The following is a 12,066-nucleotide window of genomic DNA, read 5'->3' on the forward strand; positions in this document are numbered from 1 at the left end:
TTTCTACTTTCTTCGCATTGTCAAAGGCCATCATCATATTACATGAGAGAAAAAAAAAAAAAAAGAAAGAAGGGAATTATCAAAGGACGCAAAAATTTGCACTTTCTGTGTCCCAATGGAATGAATACTCGGGGCCTCGTCGAACGCAACCGTTATGGGTTATGCTTGCGATTATACTACCAATAAATATGGAACCACCCGTTTCTTGGCTTTTTTGGTTAGAAGGGAGCTTTAAATTTTACGTGTTATATATATTATGCTACAGTTTTCTTCTCTGGGATGGCTAAAGCAAAATTTTATTTAGCAACTGCATGCGTGCCAACTGTCTCAGGTCGGGTAGTAGAATTTCCCTACATCTACACCTCATAAGTGGGATTTCACTTTACCGAATGAATCTCGAGCCACGTGTCATTCCCCATTTTTCACTCTCTTACGTTCCCCGCTCTGTCCTAACCTTGTATTATTAATGCCAACAGACAGACAAAACTATATGTTGTGTTGCATCACATTAATGCTCCTTCCTTGGTACACTTGTCTCTGACCCCCTCACAAATTGATTGAGTTTTGTCGAATTCAAATTCATCTGTGCAATTCCTATAACATTTGGTGTAAGCTAACTCGGAGTATAATTTTTGAATAATCATCAACTTATAGTTTTGTGAGTTGACAAATTCAAGTTCACGTATTCATACCATACAAATTTGTATTAAAAATTGTAAAAATTACATCGATTAATTTAAATTGGACAGAACTCAACTTGTGAGACCCGCTTCGTATGCATTCTTCTGTCCTCATTTTCCATGTCAGCAGGATCGGAAAAGTCAAAATTTTAAATTCATTTTTCTTCATCGTATTTCTCTTGTACTTACTTACAAATTGATAAGAAGAAGGTGGCAAAGCAAAAAGAAATAGCCACTACACTTTGAATTGAAGGGCATGTTCGAAGAATTCTTCTCCTATAAATGAGTTGTGATCTGTGTTTGGATTGCATTTTTTTGGATTTTTTGTAGAAAAATTACTGTAGCGATTTGATGTATGTGAAGTAAAAAGATGATAGGAAAATGTGTTCACGGAAAACGTAGCAATTTTTTGGCGGAAAATGGCTGTCCAAACACCCACCATTGAACTTTAAATTAAAGGGCAAAGCTTTAAGTTTTGGTGGTGATCAAGAGACCAAATTGATAAGAAGAAGGTGGCAAAGCAAAACTAAATAGCCATTGTGCTTTGAATCAAAGGTCATGTTCGAAGAATTCTTCTCCCATAGATGAGTTGTGATGGGTTTTTTTTTTTCTTTTCGATAACATTTATATACCCTACTCTATATCTATCCTATTATAGGAGGAGGTTAGCAAAACTAAATAGCCATTGAACTTTAAATTGAAGGGCACATCATCGGAGAAATCCATTGAAATGGCAAGCCACAAATAGTGACGTGGAAGGCAACGTTTCAAACCTTGCTGAAACCTTGCCTCCCACCTACAACCAAGATTTAAAAATCTTGGTGGTGATCAAGAAAACAAATGGTTGTTAGCAATGAGTTGTGATGGTTAAAGTTTCGCTTTCTTAACATGGGTAGCGTTGATCACAGCGCATAAAAATGGGATTGAAGGGAATATTTGATTTGACATAAATGAAGGCATTAATTATTTAATGGGATTTATCGTCATCCAAATCTTATGATCGCCCATGTGTTTGCACAAGAAAGCGGAAATGTAGGTACCAAAAAGAAGAGATTGAAAAGGATTTAATTGTCATTATCGTTGGGGGGAAGGGGAAAGAAGAGAAAGTCTTAGACAGAAAATGTTGGGTTGCTGCTGCCGCTCAATTTTGGAATGGAAATGGAGAGAGAGCAACTAAAAGAGGATTTGGCAAGGTGGATATCTGTTAATGGGGCACTCAACATTCCCTTAAAAAAGTTGAAAAAGAAGGTGTTAGGATTTGGAGTCTGGGGGACAAAATCTTTGGATTGTATGGAAGATGTCTCTCATCCGCTTCGACTTCTGTTGCTCGGCTTTGAGAAGTTTTGTGGAGTTGGTGAGCGTGAACATGTGGACGCATTGCAATTTTTAAAATTTTTTTTTTATAGAAAATGTATTGATATATGTGATTTAAAAAGACAATTAAAAAATGTGTTCACGAAAACGTAGAAAATCTCCTTCCAAACAAGGCCAGCATTTCATATAATTAGCTGCTGGTAACGATCATTCTTATAATAATAATAATTTGAATAGTTATAATAATAATAATTATTATTATTATTGTAATATAGTACGAATTTGAATAGCTGTGTTAAGAGTCCTTGCAAGGATAGTGGTCTTTAATTCACTGAGGATTATGTATAGGTTTTTTTTATATATAAAAATCAAATTTCATTAACAAATTGCTGGAAATAGTTTAGCACAAGATATGTTATTTGCAATTTAACAATTTAATCGATACAATAGATCCAAAAAATAATGAATAGATTTGAAAAATACAAGAAAATTTGAAGTTGTTTTCTAACAGATAAATCGTTGCAACTCCCTTATATGCATGTTACAGTTTCCGGATCTACTAATCGACGGTTTTTAAACTCCAATAATGATGATGAAATTTGTCAAAATAAATCCAACATTTTAAAAAAATTCATATATTAACAACTAAATCTGAAATAAATTCAGATCTAACGAAAAAAAAGGTCTCCATAATAATCCCTAGAAGAATCGGAAATTCTGACTATGAATTTCGAAGAGAAACGGAAAACTCTTACTAAGAAAATTTAGAGACTTTATCAACAAAATGAAAAAAAAAATTTCATGTTTAGACATTTGAAAAGAGGAAGAGGAGAAGATGAAAGTTGGAGAAGAGGAGCGATGTGCATTATATAGGATTTAGTTATGCTGATAACAAAAACTTGAAACTCTTGACTAATATTACTACTAATTAACAAGTCCATTATCAAGTCGATGGAGAGATGTAACTTTCGCTTCGAAAAGAAAAAGAGACTGGCGACCAACAATAACTCTACTCTCAAAAATGAAAATGGTGAATGCAACAATTGAGAGTCGAGACTACCCACGTCAATAATTGTAGAATGATGTGATGATGGCTCCGGCTTGGGGGAACTTTTAGACATAGATCCTCATGCATCTTTAATTATAGTAGTACTCCATATGCTAGTGGTACTATTCTGCTGCTACCACCCCCTTTTTTCTTTGACTGGGTCCGCTCTCATCTCTCAGCAATGTTTTGAAAATCGGATCGGATCGGCCGGTTCGACCGATTGAATCGCGAACCGGCCATGGCATCGGTCCGATTCTATGCTAGGGTTGATCATGCTAGAAAAATCGGTCCTAACCGTCGAAACCTGATTGAACCGGTTTTTTTCGGTTTTCGAGTTGTTTTTTTTTTGTTTTTTTTTTTTTTTTACGTTTTGCAAAATGTAGCTTTCAAGATTCAAACTCATGACCTTTAAAATAGAAGATCAATATAGTAACTGTTACACTATCACATCTTATTAATTTTTTTTATAACTTATTTATATAAAACAAACACTCATATTTCTTTTTTTCATTTTTCTTACAAAATCTCATCTTCTCATGGCTTTTTCTTTTTAATCTTCAACTCTCTCTGTCTCTGTCTCTGTCTCTCTATCCTCTTTTCTTTTGTCACTCCCTTTTTAATCAAACATCTTTATTTTTAATTTATTGATATTTTCTTACATCTTTTAATTTTATTTTTGTCCATTAAATTAAAAAAGTTAAAAAAGAATTATTTTTTTAACCCAAATTATTTAATGCCACAACTACTTACTTTTATCTCATTTTTTGTTTCTTATTAAGTTTGCATTTCTATTTTCGATTCTCTTGACTTCTTTCGAACTCCAAACTTTCTTTTTTAAATTGCAATCTCTAAATCCCAAAACGTAAATTAAAATTTAAGTTCACAATGTCTAAATTCTCATAGAAGTGAATTTTGTATAATTTCAAAATATTGTGATATTTTTGGGTTGGATTTAAGATTTTTTGGTAGATATAATTGAAATTGAAATGAAATTTATTTGTTTTAACTTATAATTCAAAAATAAATAATTTATTTTTAAAAATCCAAGTTATTCAAAAATAGTAAACTTTTCATCATGTAAAGTATTAAATTAGTCCATTACATGTCTTATTTTGTGCATATATATATTTATATAAATTATTTTTTAAAAAATTCATTGAACCAAGATTGAACCGGTCCGACCGGTTGAATTTCGACCCTTTCACTTCACCGGTTCAATTAACGGTCCGATTTTTAAAACATTGCTCTCAAGTCTCAGAAATTGCTGGCTTGCAATTGCATGCTTGGTCTCATTTATTTTAATTTTTATCAGCCGCCACTCCGGTCAGGGAAAAAAAATATTTCCGGTGAGGTAGTAAAAATTGAGGTTGATTTCCTTTCCTCTACTAACATATTCTCTTCTCTTGCACACAGCTGTAAAGCTGAAATGACAGCCCAAGACGGGGGCCCCACAATATTTTGGCTGAAAACATAAAAACCTTCTTTTTTAACTTTTTACATTCTGTCTGGCGCCATCCTTGCACTTGACTTGAGAGCCACTATTACTACTGATCATCCTTTTGACTTGGTTGGGAGGCAATTACCGTACTGCTACAATCGAAGTAGTATTTCTTTTTCAATTAATTTTCATCCTCTCATGAAGAACTGTAATTTTTTTTCCCCTTCTTTTTGCCCTTCATTCAACTAAATGACGAATGCAGAACGGAGAACCAATTCAAAGAGGTCCCTCTCTACCCTCTAGTGCTTTTCTTCTGTTTTCTTTTGCTAGTAGTTGCAGTGGTACTACTTTTTGGCTTAAAGGGAAAAAAAAAAGGGCATTCATTGTGATTTGTGCTTTTGTGGTGGCAATGGCATTGACTATTGCCAAATGCCCAGTTGCAGCAGTAAATAAAATTGAGAATGTCTGATCCAAATAAATATGACAGTATTGTTGTTGATTACAGAAGGATCCCAAAATTGGCATGGGCCCAGTGTGGATCCTCATGGGCTCCTATCATCTGAGGCCATGGGCCCCCCTCCTATTCTCAGAAACCGTAACTGACCCCCATAAATAAATTTTTTCTAAGCTCACCAGACAATTCCACGCTCTGCTCGTGATCAAAATTATTGTCCCCAAGCTCCCGCCCTCCCCCCCCCCCCCCCAAAATATCCATCTCCTCTTCTGCTGCACTCAAATAGTAGTCAAATTTGCACTTCCGTAGTAGTAGTGATTGATACAGACCAGTATTTGACATCGCTTTCACATGCTTAGACGTATTTCAAACTCGAGACTCTAATAGGTTTAAAGGTACAAACAAGATCTTACCTAAATTCCAATGCGTCCAAATACTCCTCTGCTATTATTAATATGGTTCTGATATAAAATACGGAGAATCCTATGTAGTTTTAAATGCTACCTACCATTCCTTTTTTTTTTTTTTTTTTTTTTGGGTTTGGGATTATTTATACGACCCATGAATTTCTTTTAGGCTTTGAGTTCGAGCAAGTTAACTTTACAGAAATCCAGCTTGAATTTCAACAAAACTTGGAGCCATGCATGAACGTGACTATAGATGCCCGAAGTCATGGTTTCAAGCGATCAAAAGTGTTCCAATCTGATGGTTGTAATCTAAAACGAGTCCTGTCAACAATCCAGCTTCAACCAATAAATTATCAGTAGTGGCATCTTCTTCAAGTAGTACATGTGAAAGAATTTAAACCAGTGGGGAAACACACAAATATCATCTACTGTTCACCATTTATTTTATTAGTCAAGCATGCGTTTTAACTATCCACCAAAACGAATTTCAGATGTAGAAAGAGGACACCTTCTTGTTTATGTGACAGATGAAGAAGCATTAATATCTCACCCTTGCATCTCAATCGTCCAGTGTCATCTGAACTTCAAAAATTAGTAGGAGGAAAGAAATTTTAGATCAATATCACGGTTCCCAAGATTCATAGGATTTTTTTTTTTGGGGGGGGGGGGGGGGGGGCAGTCTTCTTGGGTTTTCTGCCACTCATTTGACTATTCTTTTCCCGCCTTGTATTTGTGTGGAGGAGCATCTGTATCAAACTACACCCATGTACACAAAATTATAATAGTATCTGGCAAAAAAGGAAATGCTAAAGGAGAAACAGACGAAGGGCATTGAATGCTGAAGTGTAATGAATGGTGAGTCGAGGGGTAAAGAATAGGTGGTCCTAACTCCTACGCTTCGTGATGGCTAATGAGTTCGAATCAAGTTTCAACTACTTCTACTACATTATCACACTCTTTTTTTTTAATCTAACATCAACGATCTACTCTACTCTTATGTTATGTTATGGGGAAGGGAGAGCTCTATTGAGCTTGTATGGTGGGGGGTTGAAGGTGAATTTTTACATTAGATAATAAGTGTATTACTGCACCCTTTAATACACCAAACGAGATTTGAAGGCCCGACTTGATGCACCAGACGGCAGGCATTATCACAGCACACCATTTAGTCTTCTTACGAGGGTAAAGATATTAAGGCTGGTGAGTCTTTGCAGATTGCCTCTTAGGGATCGAGCGTCCCCTTTTATTTGGCCAGAGAGAGAGAGAGAGAGGAAGAGACGATGGAAGTTTTTGATGATTTCAGGGCAGTAGTACTGGCGATGCTGAGGTGCTGTGAGATGTCCCAAATCTGTGAAAGTTGGCAGCTATCTTGGAAGCATGTCTGCTTCCAGGACAGAGATTTTTGGGTATCTTTTGACAGAATATAGGTCCAATCTATACGGGTGACCACTTTTTGATGGGTCCAAGTCCAATGCCCCTCCAATTCTCATCGCTTATAGTATATGATGCTTCAAGAATTAATCACCTTCACTAATCTCAATACATGTCATGATGCAAAGCACATCGGTTGGAGGGCTAAACTTTTGCTTTGTCCAACAAGTTATTGTGGTTTCAAGTTATGAATTCCAGGTCCCCATTTCCTTTAACTGCTATTTGGGCCACAAGAGAAGGAGACCACGCCCATAAAGCATCCATGAACGGAAGCAAAAAGAATGAGTTCGCATGATAGAGACGACAATGTATGACCTCCTCCTAATCCTATCATCGTTTGATTTATGAAATTTCAATTCCTTACTCCTTCAGGGAACAGTTTCACCAAATCTGTTTCCTTTAGGCTTTTGGACGGGGCACTATCAAGTTAAATCAGGATTCAGGTATCTCTGCGTGTGTGTGTAGTCCTGACTCCAATTATGATTCAAGATAAATAAGCAAACGGATGTAGTCCTGACTCCAATTATCCGCATGCTGAACCTTAAATTCGGCATTCCCAATTCTAAGGACATAGGCATGAATCTGCATTTTTTATTCTTTATTTTTATTTTCGAGTTAAAATCCAATCTCAGTCCACGGGACCACGAGTTCCCCAGTTCAAGTTGAATTCTCGCAAAACTACCATGGCATATTCTTCATTCCGCAGAAAAATCTACGCGTCGCCATAATTATATCTCGTGACATTTAATTGCAAGCGATGATATTGCCTGTTCAGTTATTCTTCAACGGCTGTCCATCTCCTCGGTAGTTTACAGGAACGAGAAACAAAATAGAGAGCAAATATCAATTGCTCTGTTGTTGTACAAATTATCGTACTTGGAAAAAGTTAAAAAAAAAATAGAGCAACAATGAAAAGGAAATTGGGGAATGGCAAAACAGGTCGTCGCATTCTAGGTTGGTGATAGCATTTTGCAGCAAAGAAATTCATGGAATATCAGAGAAACTGTGGAAGGACGCACTGCAGCGCAAAATCACTAAATGAAATTACAACTTTAACATTCTACAGTCTAGACAAACAACTTCAGACGGTGAACATCATAAAGCTTAGAGGTACCCCCTGGGTGCTGCGCTCATAACTACAGAAATTTGATGACTGATGAAGGATCATCGACTTTCTGGTGCATTAATTGATAAATGACAAAATTAAACAACAGAATTTACAAAACTAAGTTGGTCGGTCCTCCATGTAACACAACGATCAGCCGCCCCGCATATGTGCATCCAATTCCAAAAACTGCTCATCAGCCTCCACAGTGTCCTCCGACAAGCGAACTGCATCCAGCTTTTGCTTCAGAATGTCGATAGCATTAAGAACCAGCTGAGAAGCTTTAATTGCACCAGTGGACTCAACTGTGAAAATGAAACTGTCTTCCTTGGGATGTACCTCTACAAGCCCCGGCGCATTCAAGGATTCACATTTCTTGATCACCTCATCATCATAGGTATATGCCTCTGGATCAACCACAACAACCTACGGAAACATGGAGGAGGGGTTAAGATAAAAAAACAACTGTAAGAGAAACTTACAATAGATTATATCAAAGTACAATCATCCAAGCATGTATAAACAAACCAAAATGCGCATAGCCCTTTGCTACAAGACATGGACTGATATTCCTTTCTTCGGGCCAGTCAGTTAAGTCAATCTTATGCAGGTGCTCGGATGAAGTTTTAAACAACCATTATAGGGCTTTTAAACCACTTCAATGCAAATTTTTTCTCTGCACTGGCACTTAATAATAATCAAACCAAACGTACATGACCAAAGAAAACAGCTGTTAGAGAAACTTACAATAGATGCATGTCAAAGTACAATCATACAAGCATGTATAAACATTTGCTCATGCAAACAAACCAAAATGAGCATAGCCTGTTGTGACAACATGTGGACTGATTTCATTTCTTCAGTTCAGTCAAGATTCTCAGATGAAGTTTTAAGCAACCGCTATAGGCTTTTAAACCACTTCAATGCAAAATTTTCCTCTGCACTAAAATTTAATGCATTGCCACAAAAGAAAACATACAAGAATGTAAACCTACTAGTAGAAAACATTCAAGAGAAAATACTAGTAAGGACTTCTCCAACCTAAGAATAAAATCCTTTGTCTTTCTCTATAGTAGAAAGAAACATATTCCAATAAAGTAAACCCCAAACCTCGAAGTATGTCAACCAATTCCATGCCAGGGGAAAAAAGGAGTTCCCCAAGAAAATATTATATAAAGAAACAACAGGAGAATAGCTATTAGAAAGCAAACAGATTCCTAGATTTTCAAAAACAAAAATCTTGTGCCAAAGAGGATGATGATCAGATGGTTGCAGGAATGGAAACTGAGATGGATAGCTTCTAGCAGTTGTCTAAGTTTGAAAGGTATCAGGAGTTTCTAGTAGTTGTCTAGATCTGAAAGGTATTAAAAGCTAAAAAGACTCTGAAAATGGATCACAGGGAGATTTATAAATATTTCATACAATAGACGTATAATCCAGAAATTCCCTTCTTCCAAATTCCCCGAATTCTATGTCAGAGAACCATGGAGAAGAAAGAAGGGGGTTTTGGAAGAGAGGGGGGGGGAGAACATAAGAGTCACCATGGAAGACCACTTATCAGACATTAAGTAGATAATTTTGGATCCCCGAACACAGTGAAAATGATTCAACTAATACGCATGTAGGAGGTAAAGCAAAGGGAACCTACCCGTCCAGTTTTGGCATCAATGTCAAAGACTTTGGTAGGACTGCTTTCAACCACACTCATTCTCTGCTCAAGTGTTAATTTCTCCATCATATCTTCATTGATATAAATCTCAGGTTCATACATGAATGTAACAGTTGCTGCAGGTGACCATTTGGCATGATCCTTGCCAATACCTTTCCGAGCTATAGCTCTCAGCCTCAACTCTTGCCCCCGGCGTAGTTTCACTATCATAATTCCCCTGTAAACAATTTATTCAGTAAATATTATAACAGCTTCAACACTAGAGATCAAACTAAAACTCTGATTCCAGATCCTTTTCAGCAAGATTTCCCACAATGTTAGACCCACCATGCAAATTACCACCACAAAATGTGATTTAAGAACATAACGGAGAAGTTAAAGTATGACAATACCACATAACCAGATGTCATCACAAAAAAAAAACATAAACTAAATAAAATGATAAATATCAAAGAATCAACAGGGTTGCAAATGTGTACCAGGAAGCATTAGACCAACCAAAATATTCAAGTTCTAAAACAACCTTACAAAGCCACATGCACAAAGCCAGGGCTGCAAACGTGTACAAGGAAGCGTTAGACCAACTGACATATCCAATGCAGAAAGCCGCATGCATACAAATACCAAGTGTGATGCATCTGTACCAAGAAGAACTGAAATAACCCTTAGGGGTTCCAGTGTCCATCATGAACTGAAAAGGTACTGTGCAAATGTAAAAATCACACCTTATGCACAAATTGAATTGATTCACATGAAGCAAATGATGCAAATTAGGCCTCAAACTCGAAAAAACCCATCTCTGAAAAGGTACTGTACAAATGTAAAATTAAACCTTTCCTCTCCTTCCTTCCAGAAAAAAGAAACCACTGCTAACATCATTCTCATCTCAAGGGAAACAATATCTATCAGGCCTACTGGTCCTGGATCTCGTTCAAGATTAAAAATGCATTCATATCCTCATAAGGGAGTATTCTGAATGCATTTCTTCATACTTCCGCACTTGGCAACTCCAGCAACAATCATACACCAACAACATCACACGTTGCAAAATGATACATTTCATTCAGATTGAACTTGCGATTCAAGGAATACCATTGCACGCAATCTATAAAAATCAACTATCAAATTCATAACACCCATATATCACCACTAATTCAAATGCATAAATTTCGGACAACATTAAAACCCAAACAATCAAAAGAAATCAATAGCCACAATATATACAGAAAAAAGCCCCTTCGTCTAACATAATCGACAATTGTCCTAAATTTGAATTATCCACATTAACATCTCCGTACAGAGTTGAAAAAGTAAAATATCCCAAAAAATAAATAACAATAATAATAAGGGATATCGTTTGTAATGTACGTGTTTGCTAGGGTTACTGGACCTGTTCTCGGCATTATCATATTCTGAGGATGGACTGGCGAAATCAACGGGGACAACAGATGGATCAGAGCTGATGAGCTCCCTGCTGGTGACATCTAGGGTTTGATCATTGAGGCATTTGGCTCTCAGATGAAACTCGACGGAGCAATACTCGCACTGGCCGTCGCCATCACAGGCATCGCAGTCACGTGAGAAGCGCATGCTCATGGCTCGCTCGCTGGTGAGTGGAATCAGACCGAGTCGGTGAGCTATGAACTCGTCGTTCAAGACGGAAGAGTTCACCTCGATCTCCACTAGGTCAATGGCGATAGTGGGAACCTCAGCTATCATTACGCGCCGCAGCGCGTTGGCTATGCTGGCATCAGTGTCGCGGAGCTCGAACTTGGCGTAGTCGTTCTTCAGCTCGCGAATCTTCACTGTCGGAAACCTCTGGTACGATCTGCCTTCCATTCTCAATTCCCCGAGGGAGAGTTTGGGGGGGGCGGGGGTTTTGGAAGAAGAAGGGCGCTTTACTGCAAAACCCTCTTGAGGACCGGAAGGACTGACTAGCGGAAAGCGGGGTGGGGCAACTATTTAGTCGGGGCAATTTTCACTACATCTCCCTGGAATTCAGTTGGATTCCACTTTGGCCCCAAAGTTTTTCTTTCTTTGTCCCCCAAGACCTCTTTAATTAATTCTATGGATTTTCATTTTTGACATAAATAATGTACTAACATCATACTATTATACTTTTTAAAAAAAAAAAAATTAAATACTTTTTCAAAAAAAATTTAAAAAGAAAAACAAATACTAAACTGTACATCTAAAAAAGCAAGCTTCAATAATGAATTAATCTGTCGTTTTCAATTGGTAGTGTTTTCTCTTGTGGTTCAGTAAATGATTCAAGTTTATTGAACTTGGGAGAGAAAAGATTATAAAATGTAAAATAGGAATAAAAAAGCAAAATTAAGGAATTCGTCAACATATGAAGGGAGACTAGATTATGTACAAGGAAATGACCGTGTGAATTTCAATGGACAAAAGTCATCATAATCTTCCCCCCGCCCCCAAACACAAACCCACCACAAATCCACCCTTCAAACTGTTATTCTAGCTAAATAGACCAAAAATATCGGCTGTAGAATCAAATAA

At 37.0% G+C, this 12,066-nt stretch overlaps 1 protein-coding gene across 1 annotated transcript; it reads right to left on the reverse strand.

Annotated features, from left to right (window-relative positions):
- Positions 1 to 7,791: 7,791 nt before the first annotated feature.
- Positions 7,792 to 11,489, reverse strand: LOC113731456 (DNA-directed RNA polymerases II, IV and V subunit 3). Its single transcript, XM_027256742.2, has 3 exons — positions 10,937 to 11,489; positions 9,526 to 9,763; positions 7,792 to 8,303 (listed from the first exon to the last, which is right to left on the reverse strand). Exons 1-3 carry the CDS (start codon positions 11,383 to 11,385, stop codon positions 8,031 to 8,033), a joined length of 960 nt encoding a protein of 319 aa, XP_027112543.1. The 5' UTR covers positions 11,386 to 11,489; the 3' UTR covers positions 7,792 to 8,030.
- Between the last annotated feature and the right edge of the window lie 577 nt (positions 11,490 to 12,066).

The sequence above is a fragment of the Coffea arabica genome, chromosome 2e (genome assembly GCF_036785885.1).
Source record: "Coffea arabica cultivar ET-39 chromosome 2e, Coffea Arabica ET-39 HiFi, whole genome shotgun sequence".
Lineage (NCBI taxonomy): Eukaryota > Viridiplantae > Streptophyta > Magnoliopsida > Gentianales > Rubiaceae > Coffea > Coffea arabica.

Coding starts and splice junctions, on each gene's coding strand:
- LOC113731456 (XM_027256742.2), bottom strand. CDS start 11,385: ATGGAAGGCAGATCGTACCAGAGGTTTCCGACAGTGAAGATTCGCGAG. Junction 9,764..10,936: donor TATGATAATGCCGAGAACAG/GTCCAGTAACCC, acceptor AATTGTTTACAG/GGGAATTATGATAGTGAAAC. Junction 8,304..9,525: donor TTGATGCCAAAACTGGACGG/GTAGGTTCCCTT, acceptor ATGTTTCCGTAG/GTTGTTGTGGTTGATCCAGA.